Source organism: Erpetoichthys calabaricus, chromosome 12 (assembly GCF_900747795.2).
Source record: "Erpetoichthys calabaricus chromosome 12, fErpCal1.3, whole genome shotgun sequence".
NCBI lineage: Eukaryota > Metazoa > Chordata > Cladistia > Polypteriformes > Polypteridae > Erpetoichthys > Erpetoichthys calabaricus.
Window position 1 is genome coordinate 9,417,668 of NC_041405.2, and position 22,381 is coordinate 9,440,048.

General features: G+C 42.0%; 1 protein-coding gene across 1 annotated transcript; it reads left to right on the top strand.

Moving 5' to 3' along the window:
* Positions 1–20,479, top strand: LOC114661821 (killer cell lectin-like receptor subfamily B member 1B allele B). Its single transcript, XM_051934628.1, has 5 exons — positions 1–197; positions 16,701–16,796; positions 17,998–18,140; positions 18,609–18,712; positions 20,049–20,479. Exons 1-5 carry the CDS (start codon positions 74–76, stop codon positions 20,161–20,163), a joined length of 582 nt encoding a protein of 193 aa, XP_051790588.1. The 5' UTR covers positions 1–73; the 3' UTR covers positions 20,164–20,479.
* Positions 20,480–22,381: the final 1,902 nt, after the last annotated feature.

The window sequence follows — 22,381 nt, forward strand, 5'->3', positions numbered from 1 at the left end:
TTAAATGTGAAGAGATGATGTCAACTATTGGCTCCCTTCCAGCAGGCCTCATTTCCTGCAATGGTTATTTAAGATGCGTTTCAAGCACTTCATCTTATATTTGCTTATGTCAGATATGGAAGTGTATTTTAATGCACAATATTCTGAGTTGAACATTCCCTTTCAGCAAACGGATCATACCAGCCAGCAGCGTCCAGGTAGCACCTTTAAATTTTCACAAAGCAGGCCATTCACTTGATGGCGTGCACTAAAACTGTACTTGTCTTGTGCTCTGTATGATCTCATTTCATTAAATGGGAGTTCCAATGTCTAGGAGCTGGAAAGATTTAAAATGTAAAAAAGAATGTTATTACTTGCAAAGGCATTTTTGTCTGTGTAATGTATTTAGAAAAATGTTCTGGATGGGGGAATGTTTAATTATTACATATGTTAATTATATGAACTGCTGTTATTACAGGTAAACATTTTAAGGTACCAGTCAGCAGTATTTTATGCTTTGTATGGGCTGGGACACTTCTGTTGTTATCTATTTTTCTATTATTAATTGTAGAAGTAGGAGAGCAAAACTGTTAAAATCATGTAGTTGTCAGCACAGCTGCCTCATCCATGGCAAATTCTGAATTTGAAACCTGTGACTGGTCATTGTCTGCCTGGAGTTTGTATGTTCTCCTCATGTCTGTTTGCAGTTTATACAGTGCATCCGGAAAGTATTCACAGCGCATCACTTTTTCCACATTTTGTTATGTTACAGCCTTATTCCAAAATGGATTAAATTCATTTTTTTCCTCAGAATTCTACACACAACACCCCATAATAACAACGTGAAAAAAGTTTACTTGAGGTTTTTGCAAATTTATTAAAAATAAAAAACTGAGAAATCCCATGTCCATAAGTATTCACAGCCTTTGCTCAATACTTTGTCGATGCACCTTTGGTAGCAATTCCAGCCTCAAGTCTTTTTGAATATGATGCCACAAGCTTGGCACACCTATCCTTGGCCAGTTTCACCCATTCCTCTTTGCAGCACCTCTCAAGCTCCATCAGGTTGGATGGGAAGCGTCGGTGCACAGCCATTTTAAGATCTCTCCAGAGATGTTCAATCGGATTCAAGTCTGGGCTCTGGCTGGGCCACTCAAGGACATTCACAGAGTTGTCCTGAAGCCACTCCTTTGATATCTTGGCTGTGTGCTTAGGGTCGTTGTCCTGCTGAAAGATGAACCATCGCCCCAGTCTGAGGTCAAGAGCGCTCTGGAGCAGGTTTTCATCCAGGATGTCTCTGTACATTGCTACAGTCATCTTTCCCTTTATCCTGACTAGTCTCCCAGTCCCTGCCGCTGAAAAACATCCCCACAGCATGATGTTGCCACCATGCTTCACTGTAAGGATGGTGCCAGGTTTCCTCCATGACGCCTGGCATTCACACCAAAGAGTTCAATCTTTGTCTCATCAGACCAGAGAATTTTCTTTCTCATGGTCTGAGAGTCCTTCAGGTGCCTTTTGGCAAACTCCAGGCAGGCTGCCATGTGCCTTTTACTAAGGAGTGGCTTCCGTCTGGCCACTCTACCATACAGGCCTGATTGGTGGATTGCTGCAGAGATGGTTGTCCTTCTGGAAGGTTCTCCTCTCTCCACAGAGGACCTCTGGAGCTCTGACAGAGTGACCATCGGGTTCTTGGTCACCTCCCTGACTAAGGCCCTTCTCCTCCGATTGCTCAGTTTAGATGGCCAGCCAGTTCTAGGAAGAGTCCTGGTGGTTTCGAATTTCTTCCACTTATGGATGATGGAGGCCACTGTGCTCATTGGGACCTTCAAAGCAGCAGTAATTTTTCTGTAACCTTCCCCAGATTTGTGCCTGTAGACAATCCTGTCTCGGAGGTCTACAGACAATTCCTTTGACTTCATGCTTGGTTTGTGCTCTGACATGAACTGTCAACTGTGAGACCTTCTATAGACAGGTGTGTGCCTTTACAAATCATGTCCAGTCAACTGAATTTACCACAGGTGGGCTCCAATGAAGCTGCAGAAACATCTCAAGGATGATCAGGGGAAACAGGAGGCACCTGAGCTCAATTTTGAGCTTCATGGCAAAGGCTGTGAATACTTCTGTACATGTGCTTTCTCAATTTTTTTATTTTTAATAAATTTGCAAATATCTCAAGTAAACCTTTTTCACGTTGTCATTATGGGGTGTTGTGTGTAGAATTCTGAGGAAAAAAAATGAATTTAATCCATTTTGGAATAAGGCTGTAACATAACAAAATGTGGAAAAAGTGATGCACTGTGAATACTTTCCGGATGCACTGTAGATTTGGCTTATGTCTTTCTGGTGTTTTCATGTTTTCTTATGTCTTTCTGGAGTTTGCATGTTCTCCTCATGTCAGTGTGAGTTTTCCTCTCAGTACTCCAGTTTTCCTTCCCGATTTTTCAAAGATGTGTGTATTAGGAATGAATGGCAATTCTAAGTTGGCACCACTGTTGTGAACATGGCTGAGCCTTGTGAAGGGCTTTCTGGACCACCACAACCTTGAACGAGATTAAGCAGGTATCCGAGGTTGAAACAATATGTAAATGTTCTTCTCTTATTTAAAATTTATTTCATGAAGAGCGGCCCAGATTAAAAAAAAAAAAAAAATCTTTTATCTTTTATTGGCACTGCTGGCCTCACTAACATCTCTTCCAGCAACAACCCAAGCTTTTCCTGGTGGGTCTCCCATCCAAGTACTGGCCTCTTCTAAAATGCACATGGGGTAGCTGCTGACATATACAGGTACCATGTTTGTGAAGAAAGAATTTTGATTTGAATAATACCAAACTTAAAATCTTTTAAGAGAAGCGTCACTTGAGATGAGCAGATATCGGAATGAATAACTGCATAATATTATTACCTCTAGCGTCCTCACACTGGTGATTAGCAGTTTTACAGGAGAGATTTTTCAAATGTGCTAAACAGATTTTAAAACAGGTCACAAAAAAGCTGCACTTTGTGCAATTTTCCATTTACAGGCTCAATTATGGGAAACCATTATGAACAATGCTGCAGGTCCTCTCTCTGATACACTCATGCTGAGCACTTTCAGCCAGTAACTCATTCAGCAGAAGTGGGACTGTGTCCCCGTGTTCTTGTTGAACTCATTTTAAAGTCGCTGTCTCGATCCACTGGTCTAATTCCATTCATAATTTTAAACACTTCAATCAAGTCTCCTCTTAATCTCCTTTTGCTAAAAATGAAAAGCCTCAACTCTTTTAGTCTTTCTTCATAGCTCTTCTCTGGACTTTCTCTGGTGCTTTTATGTCCTTTTTGTAGTCTGGAGACCCAAACTGCACCCAGTACTCCAGATGAGGCCTCACCAGTGTCTTATAAAGCTTGAGCAGAACCTCCTGTGACTTGTACTCCACACATCAAGGCGCTATATAACCTGACATTCTCTTAGTCTTCTACTCAGTTAGCACTCAGATCTGCCAATGAAAGTCATCTGCTGATGCCACCTCTGTGTGGTACCAACTCTCAGTCTAGGTAGCTCCTGGCTTGTGGAATGAGCTTCCCACCTCCATTCGAAACTGTGATACTCTCTCAGTGTGTTCAAGAAACTTTGAAAGCCCCTCTTGTTTGGCGACTTTCGGTCTAACTGATATCGGCTGATAGGCTTTTATAAATCTGGGCCTTGTAACTCAACCGTATTTTGTTCTGAGCTCCTCGCTTGTGAGGACCAACTTGGCACCCTTGTCCTATTAGCTGTTAGGTTTTGTAATTTAGGATTTGTAAACTCACTTGTATTTTAGTCTGAGCTTTTCATGTGTGATAATCAATTTTATAACCTTGCCCTGTCCCACTTATCCCTAAAGTGTCCGCAGACTGATGTTACTCGACTGTGTTGACCTCTTTTGTGAGTTGCTTTAGATAGAAGCATCTGCTAAGCACATAAATGTCAATGTAGTTTGGCCTTTTCTTCCACAGGGTTTGGAACTCATATAGAGAGCCTAATGTATATTCAAACTTCACACTTAAAAAATAAATAAAATAAAACTAGAAAACAGCCTGCTACTGGTCACATTTAAGACTCCCTATTAAAATGATAGACTCATCCTGTAATGGGAGGACAATTTGATTTTTTTCCCCAAACATGGTGCGGACACACCAACAAAGATCTCTGTCCCTGACCTGCTCTGTAAAAACTAATGTAACAGTAAAGCTTGAGCCCCTTTATTGTCTTTGTCTGTCGGCATATCTTTACTGTTTCCGTCAGGTTCACTTCTGTTTATACTTTAGTCCAAACTCTTCTCTTGCTTCCGTAGACCTTCAAGTAGGCCCGAGCAGCCGCCCTTTCTTCAGATTATAAATAGTAGAGCAGCTTCCTTTATGTGACTCATGTGTTTCTTAATCACACTGAAAAATCTTAAAATATAATCGTCTATCTTCCATCTTCCACTCTTCAACATGAAGTCAACAAACCACAAAAGAGCTCAGCAGGCTTAGGCAGCAATGACTCCATATGTTATCGTGCCCAAAATCTTTAAATGTGCTCGTCTGATACAAACCAAAACTGATGTGCATACACTCAGTGTTATTTTGTAAGAACATTCTTATATTGTAACACGCCACAATATTTGATGCTCTCAAGACGTCAGCTATGGATCTTCAGGACAATGAATGCTCCTGTTGACACCGCCAGGGCTTTGTCGTTGTCCTCAGAAGAAGATTCAACAAGTCCAAGAATTGGATTTGTAGCATTGCCTGTGGTGTCCTGAAAAATAGAAACCTACTGCAGTGGTTCCCAAAGTATGGTCCATACATCACTGGTGGTCCATGAGCTTGTGCCAGTTGGTCCGTGGGATGGCCTGATCATTCTTTTTAGAAGAACTTTCTTGCTGATAAGCCCACATGAAATAATTCTGAGACGTCGATCCCAGAGTGCAGACAATAACTCCTTTAATTTCTACACTACTCTTGCACCTCCAGTCCTTTATGTTTCTAGCTGAATGGCCTTCTAGAGCAACCCAGAAGCCCCAGTGTTCCTACAGGGATTTATTGCTGATTATGGCTGATTATGGCTGGAGACGAGGCCAGGCTCTCATGTATTATATAATAAAACATTAAGGCCTGTGTGTCCAGTCCCTCTGAGCAATCTGATTGGTCAGCTTGGCTTTGGTGACATGGAAGTGCGAGTGTGGGACACACAAGGTGGAGAAAAGATGCATTATGAAGCACTCTGGAAGAGTCACATTGGAAAATGACAAGAAGAAAACTGGACAGGAGGTGAGAAAGGTGCCTCGAAAATAACAGGAGAGTCTGAGAAGCGGGCTTTATGGGAACGCACTCGAGAGGGGGAGCGCTGGTTAAGAGACATTCATACAAACGAATACAAAGGAACGGCGCTGAAGGGCAGGTAGGGCAGCAAATATTTTTTAATTATTCTGTTACCTTGCTTCAGGTTAAGGGCCTTGCTCAAGGGCCCAACACAATAGGATCCCTTCTGGTACCACATTAATTTTGGTATTATTTTTTTTAGGTTTGATTTGGTTTTGACTTAGTTAACAATATTTCTGTTGTTAAGTGCCATCATTTTGTATCGGGACACTTAGGGGGTTTTATTTGTATGTAAGTACAGTATGTCCTGTTGACTGGTTGTTAAATGTGAATAACTACCTGTGAATTTCCCCTTGGGATTAATAAAGTATCTATCTATCTATCTATCTATCTATCTATCTATCTATCTATCTATCTATCTATCTATCTATCTATCTATCTATCTATCTATCTATCTATCTATCTATCTGTCTGTCTGTCTGTCTGTCTGTCTGTCTGTCTGTCTGTCTGTCTGTCTGTCTTTATACTGATGTCTTTCAACCTATGCTATCCTGCCAACTATACTAAATCTATCTATCTATCTATCTATCTATCTATCTATCTATCTATCTATCTATCTATCTATCTATCTATCTATCTATCTATCTATCTATCTATCTATCTATCTATCTTGCACCGATTCCTGTTTGTAAATTGGGGTCAGTGCCTTTAAACAGGTTTGCACTGACGTGGAGGGGCTGGTGGGACTGGTAGTTTGCGGTTTATATACACCAGGTGTGGCGGGACTTCTCGATTGTGCCATTTTCCAAGCAACTTCATCAGCAGCTTCTCCTTTCATTAACTGGGTCATTTCCTGGGGTGTTGTTGATATTCGGGTGGCAGGGGGGAAGTACGGTGGAGCTTAGGTGTTGGCCTGATTCTATTATAATTTTAAAATCGTAGCGGCTTCTTTGCTATGTACTGTAAATCTGGTGGCAACTCCCGTGCTTGCTACAATTTTGTGTTTACATGGTGTCACAAACTCGACAAAAGCCACAAAAAAGGTTTGGTGCAGCCACCCGTATATTATTTCCTGGCTGCAAAATTTAGATGAATTGTTGTAATGAAGTGTATCGAATCGAGTCCAGAACAGAAATGATCTGAGATGATCAATATGGCCGTTTTAAAGGCAAGCAGAGGAAGTGATGTAACCTCCATGGGGAGCGAAGCATTCAGCTGTTCTGCTCCCAAGCTCTGGAATTCATTACCTACTGAGCTCAAAAAAATCGACCTTTAAATGTAAACTTAAAACGCATCTGTTTAACTCTTTCAGGGCGGATGTTGACTTTTGTTGAAATTCAGGGGTAGAGGACGGTAATGAGCTGTAAACTGGGACAAAACTCGCTATTAGGTTTTAATTCGATGGTCTTTAAAGTTAGCTACGTTGATCTGTTCAAGATTTCCTGCGAGTGCATGAATAGCAAACAGCAAACAACCCCTCACATGGCATCAATATCTGATGAGAGACCAAAGCGAATGTGCAAAGCAAAATACTCCGTGGACGAAGTCTTGCATATCATATCGCTAAGTCAGACTCAGTTGTCGGATTTTGATGTACTGTAAGTGATCTGGAGATCGAAAATAACAGTGAGAGGCCAGCATCAGCTGAGTGTGGTGCCGAACATGTCCGTGTAGCTAATGCACCTACGCCAGCGTTCACCTGGGATGACCGCCTCTTACGATGACAAGAGCTACAAACCAGATTGCGTCACACTGCCCGAAGACAGCCAGGCAACTGGCCCACCGCGTATTCATGTTGGTCATTGAGCTGCCCAGCTGCTGCCAGAGTCGCCGAGTGGGGCCAACCCCAGCTGCGGCATGCAGCAAAAGACATTTTATATTGATTTGTGTGTGAAACCGTTTGCTTTGTGTGCTTTTCAGAAAACTGGAAAAAATATTCAGCCCTCAAAGAGTTAAAATGGCTTTTTCTTTATGATTACAGTGGCTTTGTTTGGTTTTAATTTTTATATCTTCTGTTTTTTTCTGATGTTTTAAGTTGTTTATAATGTGTCTTTTTATTTATTTATTTATTGTTTGTTCGGTGTACTTGAGGTCTCAGAAAGGCGCCTTGTATAAATAAAATGCATTATTGTGAATTTCACCTTGGGATTAATAAAGTATCTATCTATCTATCTATCTATCTATCTATCTATCTATCTATCTATCTATCTATCTATCTATCTATCTATCTATCTATCTATCATTAATGAGGCCGGAACTGGAAGTGGTGTCATCAGGGGCAGGACTGGAAGTTGTCATCATTGGCCCCAGAACCGGAAGTGACATCATCAATGGGGGCGGGAGGGGAACCGGATGTTGCATCATTAGGGAAGTGATGTCCTCAGAGCCAGGCGGAATTTCCCATAACTGACCTGCAGAGAAGTGAGACAAAGAGTCAATGTACTCTGCCACCCCCTGGTCTGGCCTGGTACTAATCTCATTCAGGCCCTTTAGCTGCCTCCTATGCACACGTGTGTGACACTGGGTATTACGCTGGCTGATTTGGAGTAGTCATCATCATTATCATGAATCATGTCAACTGCTTCTTGACAATACAATGTAGCAGTTTGCCCATTGAATAGAAATTGAAAATGTACGAATATCCGTTTTCATTCCTGCTTTTGGGAATTAAGGGTTTATTGTTGAGAATTTGAAATTCCTTTAAATACTGTCCCTTACAGGTTCTGCTTTATGACAATATGTTGCTAGATCTTCAATTCTGTGTGATTTTCATATGGGTTTTATAAACACTGGTGCTTCTAGCCAAACGAAGTATAAAACAGTGTCTGTCCTTCATTCCCTCATGCGAGGTTTACTGGGGGGGACGTCTCCTTCCTCAGTTTCCTCCAACGTTGCTTCCACCTCTCCAGTCTTCCACAGCTTCTTCCATGCAGCTCCAAAGATCTTTTTTTCTGTCATAGATAGATAGATAGATAGATAGATAGATAGATAGATAGATAGATAGATAGATAGATAGATAGATAGATAGATAGATAGATAGATAGATAGATAGATACTTTATTAATCCCAAGGGGGAAATTCACATACTCCAGCAGCAGCATATTGATAAAAAACAATATTAAATTAAAGAGTGATAACAATGCAGGTATAACAGACAGTAACTTTTTATAATGTTAATGTTTACCCACCCATGGGTGGAATTGAAGAGTCGCATAGTGTGGGGTCTCCTCAGTCTGTCAGTGGAGCAGGACAGTGACAGCAGTGTGTCGCTGAAGCTGCTCCTCTGTCTGGAGATGATCCTGTTCAGTGGATGCAGTGGATTCTCCATGATTGACAGGAGTCTGCTCAGCGCCCGTCGCTCCACCACGGATGTCAAACTGTCCAGCTCCGTGCCTACAATAGAGCCTGCCTTCCTCACCAGTTTGTCCAGGCGTGAGGCGTCCCTCTTCTTTATGCTGCCTCCCCAGCACACCACCGCGTAGAAGAGGGCGCATGCCACAACCGTCTGATAGAAATGTCATGGTCACTTCCTAATTATTCATGCGGCCGGATCTGCACTCATGAACTCTGTCCATATTTATCACATGTCCCAGAGTAGGGAAATGTTCCTAAGTGGCTCAGAAATCTCTGTGATGCAAATGTGGTCCTACCCTTAGTGGTAAGAGTAAAGGAAATGTATTGATATTCCTAATTTCAGAGACTACTAACTTTACCAGGATTTAGGAGAGGTTTACTAACTCGCTACGAGGGTTCCCAGCCGAAGGTGACCACCCCTCAGAGATTGCAAGATGACAGTTCAGGGGATGCGTCGTGATTCGCTAAAACTGAGTGAGGTGTGTTGACGCGAACAATCGGTGTCGTGCAGTGGGTCGCCATTTATAGGTCATTTATTCATCAATACCCTTTGTCCTAAGATATGAAAAGAGTCCAGCATTGTGCACACAATTATCACCTGGCGAATGACCCCCAGAAATGCACATTCCTGTGGGTTCCTTGCTACAGGCGGAGTGTTAGTAAAGGCGAATTAACATTTTTTTTAAGAGAATGGAATTTGAACCTTGCAGTGATGGGGGACGCTGTGCTGTAAAAATGGTGTTGTCGTTTCGGATGGATGAGACGTAAAACGAGGTCCTTTCTCTCTGTGGTCATTGAACATCCGTGGGCATCCTTCGTAAAGAGTTGGGTGTATTCGGATATCCTGGCTAAACTGCCCACCTCAGCCTAGTCATTCTCACCCCCTAATCATCTCCTGTCTCTAAATGGCTAACTATCTCTATCACCCTTTCACCTAATAACTAATGTGTGGTGAGCGTACTGACACAAAATGGCGGCCGTCATATCATCCAGGTGGATGCTGCACATTGGTGGTGGTTGAAGAGGCTTCCACTAACTATTGTGGTGCCCGGCGGGCATTCATGCCCGGCTGGGACGCCCAGGAGGACCGGAGGAGAGCTTGTGGATCCTCCGGAACACGAGGGGGCATCCTCCCTGGTTGCTGTGGGGACCACGGGTACAGAGATTGGAAGCTCATCCCTGTAGGGGCCCGTGGTCACCGCCAGGGGGCGCCCCAATGCCTTGGGAGTGTTGGACCTCAGTACTTCTGCCACACCGGGAAGTGCTGGGGGGAAGAGAATTGGAGACACCCGGTGGACTTCCGGTTTCACCGCTGGAGCTTCCGCCACACAGGGGTGTGGCTACGAGCCCTCAAGGTGCACCTGGAGCCCTTCTGGGGTGAATAAAAGGGGCCGCCTCCCTCCAGTCAGGGGCAAGAGTCGGGTGAAAGAGGACGAAGCTTGGTGGAGAGGAGTGGAGGCGGACCAGAGACTATTAAGGCATTGTGTTGTGGCCAAGGACTTAAAGGGGTGATTGGTGCTGAGGCACTGGGTTTGTGCACTTCCACTGTAAATATTATGATGAATAAACGTGTGTGTGGTGAAACCATCGTGTCTACCTGTCTGTGTCCGGGCTGTTCCCCACACTATTTAAAATGCTTTGAGATGTGAGAAAAGTGCTATATAAATGTAAAGAATATAGAATCTTTCCCATTCTCAAAGTGCTTGTAGTATTATTATAATTACTACCTTTGTGGCGAAGCAGAAAAAGCTACAAAGCATCATCATGTTTTCCAAGGAAACTACAAACACCTTCATGAGTGCCATTTTGTGGCTCAGGGTACCATCAAATCGTGACGTTGTCCATTCTCAAACATGAACTCCTACTCCTTGCTGGGTGTAGATGTAGAACACTTCACAACTTCTTCTCATGTCTTCTTCTCATGCAATTCCTAGGAGTCACATACAGGCACTAATTCAAGCCAGGATCTTTCTTGAGTCCCTCCAGCCACCGTACACTCCGACCAGCTGATTCAAGCAGAGCACGGGGTCTTATAAGTGCTGCATTTTTGCGCCTGGGTGTGGCCCTCCCCTCTCACACACACACACACACACACACACACACACACACACACACACACACACACACACACACACACATTCGCTGCATAGTTTCTCAGAAAGGCTGCGTCCCTTCTGTCAACGTCTTCCTCTCTCCGAGGTTCTTGTGGCCCCACCACATCATCAATCTACAGACACCACCTGATATGAGATCACTGATAACCTCTCCTTGACTTCTATCCCCCAACCCCAAGGAAAGCCACAGTTCTCCTGTAAGCTGAGTTGGCTGACATGTATAAGAGTGTGCAAATAAAAATGAACCACAGTAGATATAAGTTCCTATTCTGTGCTGTCTTATTTAGAAAAAGAGGCCATGAGTCCTGGGTTTATTGAACATAAAAAGTGACAGAATGAGAAAACATGCCACATGCAGGATGGCATTGATGCCCTCTGTGAATATTACATTCTGCTTCAATAAACTTTGATTTGATTGTAACACGTCGTCCTCTCAAGGATCTGAAGGGAGGAGTGACTCTGAGGCTTCTGGACAGCAGCACCTGATCTCCCCGTCCGGTCTATTCTGGACGTATGTAGGCGCATGCTGAGCAAGCAACATCTCAGGGTCTCAGTGAAGCTCTCAGAAATTGAGGTAAACTTTTTTTAGTTATAAAAACAAACAAATTATAAATTTGGCTGGTTTTATATGCTTCATCAGGGTTAATCCCGTTAGTTTGCGAACTGTATTTCATTTAAAACAGTATTTTAACTTAGGGAATTAAATGCATTTAGTCACCGGAAGCGTATTATTTCCCTTTTAGTAAATGTCTTGTTGATGACTTATTAAAGGTAGATTTTAAAGCCCCTAACCCCAATCTATCTCGACTCCGTGGGTTTCTTGTACACTTCTCGTCATTCTTGTCAGTTGTTGTCTTAACGCTTGACAAATGGGGTCTCTACAGCTTCCTCTAGCTTGTGTAAATGCAGCCCCGAGTCTAATAAATTAAAGTAGAATAACAGACGCTGTGAAATTGTGACCGCACCGACCGGGACAGATCGAGCTGACTCCACGCAGACCACGACTGCTGCTGCAGTTTTAGATTAGATACAATGAGATAAGATTTAACTTTATTTGACCTCAGGGGAAAATGTGGCTTTTTACAGACGCTTTTTAGTATTAGGGTGTTGTACCGTGTTAGCCATTATGGATGTAATGAGAAGTTAAGCAAAATATTGTAATCTTTTTAGTTAACCAATAAAAGGTGTCATTTTGCTTGACATCTCATTACAGACGCTCTTCAAATAAATTAACAAAATAAAGATACACCCACACTTTGGCCTTAACACATATTGGTTTTCCTCCCTCTGTCACGATTCTGGAGTCTTTACATACGTTATTTATATCTTTTCCACTGTTTTGTAACCTTGTGGAATTTATTTGTGATGTATTTCTATATCTCTTTAATTAAAAGTTTACTTTTTATTTTTTGTTATTTTTCATCCTGATTTTGCACAGCCGTCACCATATTCTGAGTTCGTCGCTTCCTGTTGCTATGGCGATTCTCCCGCGAGCACAGCAGCTGACATCATAGTACGTAACGGTATTTTGTTCGCCTCATATGAACTTCATAGGAACAAATCCATCCATTTTCCAACCTGCTGAATCCGAACACAGGGTCACGGGGGTCTGCTGGAGCCAATCCCAGCCAACACAGGGCACAAGGCAGGAACAAATCATGCTATCATTTTTGTTTCTGTTCTTAGTGAATTATTAATGCTCTGATTGAGGTTTCTGAACTGTGCTTTAGTGATTAGGATTGACGAAAGACTGGCTAAATGCTTTGTAGTAAAGTAGTAAAGTTGCAAACTCACAAAACGAGGCTCGAAAATGCGAGTACACAACTTCCCACACAAACAGTAGGATTTGTAAAAGAAAACTCGACGAGGAAGTATGCACATTGTGGGGTATGGCCGGCCTTTCATCCTGGCCAATACCCCCAGGCCGCCAGATGGAGCCCTCCCTGCAGTATGGAGGTGCCCCGAATGCCAGCAGGGAATTATGGACATTGGAGTTTTCATCCACAACCCTGCTGGATACCACAGGAGGCCCCTAGAAGGCGCTGCAGGGAGGAGCAGGAAGGCTTTTGCATACGACCCGGAAGTGCGTCATAATCACGTGAACAAAAAGACTGACGTACTTCCGGGTTGAAAAGAAGACTTTTGGATCTGAGCCGGAAGTGCTAAGAAGTCACATGGACAGGGGTTCAGGAGCACTTCCGGGTCACGGACTCTATAAAGGACTGTGGGAGATCCCTGAGTGGAACTGAGCTGGATGGAAGGGTGGCAACACGTCTGGGAGTGGAGGATTATTGATTATTGTTTATTTATGAGTATTGTGGAGTGGAGGGTGCTTGGTGCACATTATTATTATAAAATAAAGTCATATTGGACTTTTATCTGGTGTCTGACGTGTGGTCTGAGGGTTCAAGGGAACGACAGCGCCCCCCTTATCTGTCACAGCATATTTATAGCAAGTATGACCCATATGTATGCAACATTTCGGATGACACCCAGGGATGTGCCGTCAGGGAAGGCAGATTACGTCATCATGAAATGTAAAAAACTAATAATGATAACATAAAGTAAATTTGTCCACTGGTATGTGCTATAAATTCATTTTCTGTATGATTCCAATCATCTTGATTATTTTTATAATCAAAATTGCTGAATTGGCGCGTTTCCTATTTAAATACAAGGGAGAAACGTGAGGTGCCTCACCTCACCTCACCTCGGACTGCGCTCTCCCTCACATGCGTGCGAGTGGCGCGTGCCTGTCGCTGTCTCTCTATAGGTTTGCAGACATGTTTATTGTACACCCTGACTTTCCACCGCCTGGCTAATATCTTTAATGAACATGTGTGACATATTTAGTGTTGCTGATTGGACATAAAACCGCAGTGAAAAGGCGCAAGGTGAGGTAGACAGTACCGCGTCACACAGCAGGGGGCGCATGTGAGCCAAACAGAGCAATAAGTTAGCGATATCAGAAAGTCAAGTGCATGGCAACGGGCCGTTTATTTATTGTCTGTTCCAACTGACTGCCAAAATGGAATATGAAGATTTTTAAAACTTAAGGAAAATATGGATGACTTTTACAAGAAAGTGATGCAGATTTTCGTGGAGAAGGATAGGAGCATAGACTTCATTTACAAATAAAGGTAAGACCATAAATGGTTTTCAACTTTATAAAAAAAATGGGATCAGACTAAGAAAAAAAAAATCCAAAATTTAAAACTAAATTTTGACCTTAAGTAAAATATTATTTTCTTTTTCTTGTTATCCTTTTGCTGAACAGTCTATTAAAATCGATTAAAGCGTCAGAATTAAAAGCTTTTAAAAACAACTAAATATTAAAATTAAGGTTAAAATTGAAATCCATTTTTTTGTACACCACTCTATACTTTTATTTTTATTAATGAGTACGAATTGTGGAATTGCAACAGTAAATTTAGAATGCATGGAGGGTGAGGAGCAAATGCGCTCTCTCCGCTATAAATGTTACGTTCTTTATTAGCCAGATATGCGCCTTACCTGTGTGTGTAAAGAATGCTGATGAGATATGAAACGTAACCAGCAGTCAGTGTGCATGCTGCCAGTTGAATAGTGAATAAGCAACTCTTTTGGGTTCATATATCTGTAAATCTGACTCCGAAGTTTGGCACGGTGGCACAGTGGGTAGCACTGCTGACTCACAGTAAGGAGACCCGGGTTTGCTTCCTGGGTCCTCCCTGCGTGGGGTTTGCATGTTCTCCCTGTGGGTTTCCTCCGGGTACTTTGGTTTACTCCCACAGTCCAAAGACATGCAGGTTAGGTGCATTGGCGATCCTAAATTGTCCCTAGTGTGTGTGTGCACTGCAGTGGGCTGGCACCCTGCCCGGGGTTTGTTTCCTCCCTTGCGCCTTGTGTTGGCTGGGATTGGCTCCAGCAGACCCCCGTGACCCTGTAGTTAGGATATAGCGAGTTGGATAATGGATGGATGGATGGATGACTCTGAAGGAGTCACCAGCTATGAACCTCACTGCACGTCACTGATGACACCCATGATAACATGATGTACAGATTGAATTTCCGTTGCTGCGCATTTTCACTGAGGAACTTTTTATGTTGTGATAATAAATTCTACAAAGATGAATATGTCTAAATAAAAAAAAAAGGTTTCCTATATTTTCAGTGCTTGGTTCAGTGATCTCCACACTGATAACAAGCAATGAATTCAAGCATAACAGCACCATCTAGTGGCATGAACTGAAACTGACCAATATCTTACAGAACATTTTTGTTTTTTCGTCAGTTTAAGTCAGCTACCTGTTGTCACTTCTCAAAGGACTGACTGGCCAATAGGTCAAGAATATTTTGCAGTGCTGAAAGTTGTTGACTAACTGAGGAGGTGCTGCATTCAGTTTTTCGTAAGGTGTGGGTGTACAGACATTAACACTTGACATATTTTTGTTATCATAAAATGGCAGTTTGCAGCAGTGTCTCCTAAAGTATTCAAATCTCTTTACTGCACTTATATTGCAATATGGGCATCTAGCGACAGTGACGCTGCTTTTGTTAACTGTAAGCTGTTCCATTATATTAACGCAAAGTCATATCCTGTAGGTTATTTTGCGCCATAGGCCAGGCTTATAAGTGTGCCAACCAAGTGTTCAGTAGCTAACCTGAGTGGCACAGTTTTTCTCCCAATTGTGATCTGTGCCCTATAGGTGAATGTCTAATTCGATGGTGGTGCCAGCTGTGGTCATATGTGTTGGTAAGATGACATTGACAAACATCACGTTTCTGTGGCCTTGGTCATTCCGTGATACGTTTATTTTGAGGCAAACTACATTTGGCTGACCTCAGTGTTTTATATGTTCTTTACTATTTGTTCTAACAGCAATCACGTTACCATGTGCCAGGTAATAGCAAGTACCCATTCCGACGCTGGTGCCTTATGCCTTTCCTGGCCCCAAAAATGCAGAATGATGCTCTAATGCCACACTTGACCTTGGGCACTTAATCGAGGAGCACAGGGGACAGACAGAGTCTCGACATGTCAGGAGTGAGGCTGCCCTAAGAGCCAATGAACGTCTGCAGCGTCGTAATTGCATATTGTATGAGGCAGAGAAGCGTCAAGGTACATTCACAAACTCATATTTACAAGTGATTGTCATTTTATAAAGGCTAAATTGTGTATATAAGTGCATAGGCCAGGTTTTAAAAATCTGATTTTTTTTTCCGTGGCCGTTTTTTTATGCTTGAATCCACACAAATTTTATTTTATCTCTCAGTTCTATTCATAAAACCCTTTCCTACCTATTAAGATAGAACACAATCTCGGATCAAGTGAGTTTGTATGCTGTGATAAATAATTGACCCTTGACAAAAAAAAAGAGGTTTGGGGCAGCCTTCTGTATACTTGAGAAATGGCTGCTAAAGCGAAAAGGTTGCAAGAAAATGGTCTTTACAGACAAGAGTCCAAAACAGAACTGAGGTTTGGTACAAACATGGTGGGTTTAAAAGATGGAGGGAGGAAGTGACGTCTTCATGGGTGGAATGGAAGTGACATTGCAGGGCCCAGCTGGAATTATCTGCATTTGGTCTGCTGGGAAAAAAGAAAAAGGGTCAGTGCACTCTGCTACCCCCTGGTCCGACTGGGAATTACAAGCCCTTTAGCTGCCTCCCATTCTCACATGTGTGACAATGCGTTGATTAAAATACTGTCTCTCATTATAACATTGCTATCTATCTATCTATCTATCTATCTATCTATCTATCTATCTATCTATCTATCTATCTATCTATCTATCTATCTATCTATCTATCTATCTAATAATGTTATCCTGCCTACTATACTAAAATATCTATCTATCTATCTTAGTTATTTTTATGAGATATATTTATCTGCTATATTTGCTACACATTCATTTGTTATTTTTGTGTTTATTTTTTCTTGTCCCACAGAAATGCGATGCAGGTGGTCTGTTGGTGTTATTATTGTTATTTTTGTGTGCCTTCTATTGGCAGCAGCCACTGCCATTGCTGTTATGGCACTAAAGAGTAAGTCGCAGTTTTCTTTCCGTCTTTTATTTACTAAAACCTCAATGGTTGTCTCCCGATGCATTTTGTTTCTGCCTTCACTTCAACTAATCCTTTCTATACAGATTTAGTTAGAACCTGAGAAGTCTGACTAGGGGAGTGTGAGGGTTGATGGGGGGATTTGTTTTGTCTTGATTGATTGATTGATTGATTGACTGATTGATATAAAATAGTTTCTCCTGACAGGGTGGAGGCAAAGGTATATAAAGAACTCCTTGGGGAAAGAATGGAGATTTTTAGTGAGAGGTAATACACAATGTGGGAGGTATGATAATGTTACAATATAGTAGTTAGATACTGTAAATCTTATGTAAATATTGCCTTGTTTTGTTTTGTGCGGTTATTTTATGGGAGCACCAGTAAATAAAGCAGCTAACAGCTAATGTGTGGTGAGCATACTGGTGCATAATGACCAGGTGGATGCTGCCCTTTGCTGGTGGTTGACGTGGCTCCCCATCTCTATGTAAAGCACTCTGAGTGCCTTAGAGAGTGTTATATAAATGCAATGCCTTCCTCTTCTTCTTCTTCTCACCTCTGGCTTTGTTCCATCAGCTTCTGGTATTTAACCCTTTTTCGCTAATTCATCTCCTCAATGCAGTCCTTCCAGAAAACTGTCATCTGAATAAGAATGGCCTGCTTTGAGGACACGGAAGGAAGGACCACATTTGGCCTCAGTGAAGTTGTTGCTATGTGGGTGGGTTTCCCAGGTCAGCTTGAAACAGCCAGTTTGATGCTGTGTTGAGCCATTCTGAGGTTGATGATGACAATCTACCTTGATATTTGGGTTGTATCCCAGCTCTGATGAAGGAGGTGCACCCTCTGGCCACATTGTTTGCCGGTGGTAAACTCCATTGCAATGCTCTTTGCCACTTGCGTTCAGTACCTGGTCATGGTGCCAATGGTGCCAATCTTCCCCCATGGCTTTAGGGCAGCTTCTGAGGATGTGCACCAGTGAGATCTTCCTGAACAGAGTGGACATTTTAGGGTACCGCTCTTGCCCCCAGGCATGGAGGCTTGAATTGATTGTCAAGACACCGTAGACAGCCTGGATCCTGAATTTAATGCACTGTGGTTCTGTATTATGATCAAGCTTGATACAAACAGCATACTGTATATTCTATTCATTCAGATTTTCCATAACTGCTTTTTATTTAATTCCCAGCCGAGCCCTGTCCCGAATGGTGGGTGCGTTACAAAGACAAGTGTTACTACATTTCAACAAACAAAACTATGTGGAACACGAGTGCAGAGGATTGCACGTCACGAGGAGCTCAGCTCTACGTGATGGAAGACCAAGAGGAACTGGTAAGTCGAGAGACAGCAGCGTGCCAGACACTCAGGACAACTGTTTGTTTTTTATGCTTGCATGTTTTTCATCTTGTGATAGCATACTTTATAATGATTATTTTAAGTACCACAGATGAATAACTATTAATAAATTGCACTACCAAACTGATTGGTTATACACAGCATTAATGAGCAGCTGGAAGTAAATCTTGAACAGAGCCGTCAATCTGCCATACGGAGGCAAGTAACTTTAAGTGTAATAAATCCAGGTAGTAGACTACTGGCCTACAGATTCATCACCCTGGATTTGATTGTGGTGTCCAGTCAGTCCTTATCTGCAGTTTGCCGCTTCTCCTCATGTATGCATTGATTTTCTTCCTGGTATTCCATTTTTCCTTCCACATCTCAAAGACATGCAGGTTTGTTTAATGGGCAAAAAGACCTCCAACAGCCATTTCACAATTAACCAAGTTGCTTTTCCTGCAGGATCTTCTCCGTCAGCAGTGTAGAGTTCATTTATCTTTCTGGATTGGACTGAGAAGAAAAGTGGACTGGAAGTGGATCGATGGACAGGCTTTCAATTCAACAAGGTGAGAGGCTTCGTCTAAAGCGGCCCGTCTGTTACAACTGTTAGCTGTGCTCTCATGGTGCACACAGACTACATCCAGGCTCCCCATTTATGTTTGAGGTAACACTTAAGCACCTTCCATCCACTGACCTATTCTTCAATCTCGATGCTTTGGTTTCAGCTCAGGTTTCATTCCTCCTGTGTTTTTGGCCTTCTTTACAATTTATATGGCCCTTGTGTCATAGCATACTGTATGTATATTCCTATACCAACATCTACCTCTTTCCGACTATGCCTTTACTTTTTCTAGTTCTCTGTCTCCAATTCCATATTTGAATATGAAATCTTTCCCAGCTTTTGCGAGTTAGTTAAGCTGAAACAGGAAGAGTGCACAGTAGTCCAAAAGTGTGCAAAAGAGTGCATAGTGGTCCTGATCCAACAGCACCAAAATAGATAGATAGATAGTTTTAGTATAGTCGGCAGGATAGCATATGTTGAAAGATATCAGTATAAAGATAGATAGATAGATAGATAGATAGATAGATAGATAGATAGATAGATAGATAGATAGATAGATAGATAGATAGATAGATAGATAGATAGATAGATAGATAGATAGATAGATAGATATTTTAGTGTGGTTGGCAGAATTAGATATAGTAGATACTATAGACGGAGAGATAGATGGACACACATTATACTTTGAATACACACTTTCTTTCTCTTCATCTTTTCCTACTTTTATGTGGGGTCAGCCTTCTCCATACAGCACAGTCCTGCACCTCCTTCGTAGTCAGACTCTTTTCCTTCAGATCTTCTTTTACTTTATCCACCCCTCCCCCCTCCCTCACTTTCTCTTCCCCGTAATTCCATTCCCATCCATCTTTTGCCCACATCTTCATCGTCTCCCCTCATCACATGTCCATACCACTTGAGCTTACTTTCCTGTCCTTTCTTAGATTTCTCTCCCACTTCTGTTGTACCTCTGAATGCCTCATTCCTTATTCTGTCCTTTTTTGTTACTCTACACGTCCATCTCAACCTTCTCATTTCTGCCACATCCAACTTCTTCTCCTGTGTCCCCCTTTACTGTCATCGTCTCAGCTCCATACATCAGTACTGGTCTTACCACTGTCTTATAAACCTTATATTGCCTTAATTCCTTATTCCAATTATTCCATCCACATTGCACTCTGTGGGTTATCTTTGCATCCAGTTTTCCATCTTGGGCTACCACTGATCCTAGATATTTAAACTTTTACATTTTTTATAGCTCTCCCTGCCGGCTAACTGCTGAGTCCTGATCATCATTAAATCTCTTATATTCTTCCCATTTATCCTCAATTCTATATCTTCAGTTCTGATTTTATAGGAAAAGGAAGCTGTGCCTGTCTGACTGGAAAGAAAATACAAAGTTTGAAATGTGATCAGGATAAATACTGGATCTGCAAGAAGTGGCCCGCTTATATGTGACTACACCAGAAGGACACAAATGCCAGACACAAGGCCCTTAACGCTCTCCTTATTATAAGGAACTGTTTTTGAAAATAATATCTTGAATAAAAGAAGTGAAGTATCAAGAAGCTGAATTTACAAGCTTGCATTGGATCTGTCTATAGCAGTGCACCTTAGTAAAAATGCAAATATATTATTGAACGTTTACTGCAGATTTGGCACCAGAAGTGTGAAGTACTGATTGAATTTGTTAAAGTACATGGAACTGATTACCTTTCTCATGTTTGTGAGTTTGAGAGATGTACAGATATGGACAAATTTGTTGGTCCCCTTGTAAAGGTGCTGTATGCCCCCTGAAAAGTGATTCAGTTGTCCCTTGTATACCTGAATGCCTTTGACATGTCATTGAGTATAGCAAAGCAAGTGTGAAAAAAGATCAGGTACTGCTTATTCTACAAAGATCTTCTAAATTGGCCTGGACACACTTGTTGGTTCCCCATAGAAAAGATCCTAAAGAATTGGATCTGAGTGATTTTTTTAAACTGGCCATTTTCTCGAATTCATATCACACACGTCTCCAATTGTGCAATCAGTCATTCAGCTGATTGGAAAGGAGAAAAGTCGTCACTTTGATGTTTGGTGTCTCTGTGTGTCCCACACTGAACATGGACCAGAGAAAACAAAAGAGAGTTCTCAGAGGAGATCAGAAGATAAATGACAGACAATCATGTGAAACAAAGGCTAGAAGACCATCTCCAAACAGCATGATGTTCCTGTGACAACAATGGCAAATATTATAAAGAAGTTTAAGGTTCATGAGACTGTAGACAACCTCCCAAGAGGAAAATTGACCTTAGAATAGGAAGAAGGATATTGAGATTGACAGACAAAAAGCCAAAGACAGCTTCCAAAGAGATACAAGCTGATCTCCAAGGTCAGGGTCCATCACTGTCTGATCGCAACATCCATGACTTTCTGAGTAGCAGTGGGCTCAGTAACATGGGACTCAGAAGGACTCCACTGTTGAAAGAAATGCCAGACTGGAATATGCTCAAAAGTATATTGACAAGCCCACAATGCATCTTGGAGAATGTCCTTTGGAGAAGTGAGACAAAACTGGAGCTTTCTGGCAAGTCACATCAGTGCCATTTCCACAGACGAAAAAATGAAGGTGTCAAAGTAAAGAACACCAGACCTACTGTGAAACGTGGAGGAGACTCGCTTATGTTTTAGGGCTGCTTTGCTGTGTTTGGCACAAGGTGCCTTGAGTCTATGAAGGGAACAATGAAATTTCAAGACTCAATGAAATCTTAAGACATTCTGGAGCGAAATGTACTGCCCAGTGTCAGAAAGTTCTGTCTCAATCCCAGGTCATAGATCCTCCAACAGGATAAGGAGCCGACACACAAATCTGAAAACACCCAAGAATAGCTAAAAACAAAACCTTGGACTGTTCTGAAGTGGCCTTCAAGGAGCCCTGATTTGAATCCTAAGGAACATCTACATCTAAAGATCTACAGTCTGGAGAAGACCCTGTTTAAACCTGACCCATCTGGAGCAGTTTGCTCAAGACTAGTGGGCCAAAGGACCTGTGGACAGGAGCAGGAGTCTCACGGAGAGCTCCAGGAATCACTTGTTTGAAGGGACTGCCAGCTCTAAAAGTTGTGGAACAAAAATTAAGGTTAAGTGTCCCATCATTTGTTGTCCATGCCATTTTCCTTTCTGTTATTATTTAAAATCTTCTGCAGAATCAGAACTCTAAAGCAAAGGCTGATTTTTGTTAAATACGGAATAAACAATGATGAGTGCCAATGACTTCTATCAGGTTCAAGTTATTTCAGAGACAATGGTGGGTTCTTCTTTCTTTGTTGAGGAGTATCAAAAACTTTATCCACATCTATACTATTTATCTATTTCTTGTATTGTATTTGTGTCAACTGTTCTTAGGAGACATGCAAGTAAAAATTTAATTGTGCTGGAAACACATGACTTGTGTGTATACTCCTATAATGCTCAACACGTTTGTTTTGTTGTGGTGGGGTCCTAGGATCAAGGCATCCCCCCCACCTTTATAATTTTTATTATGGAGACCTTTGCCTCAAATTCCATACTCTTACCACACTGTCACATATTGTAGTCCAGTACTCCCCCCTTTCATTTACATCTGTAACCCCAGACAATTATATAGAGCACCTGATCAGGCAGAAGAGAAAGTCACTTATTTATTCATGCACTA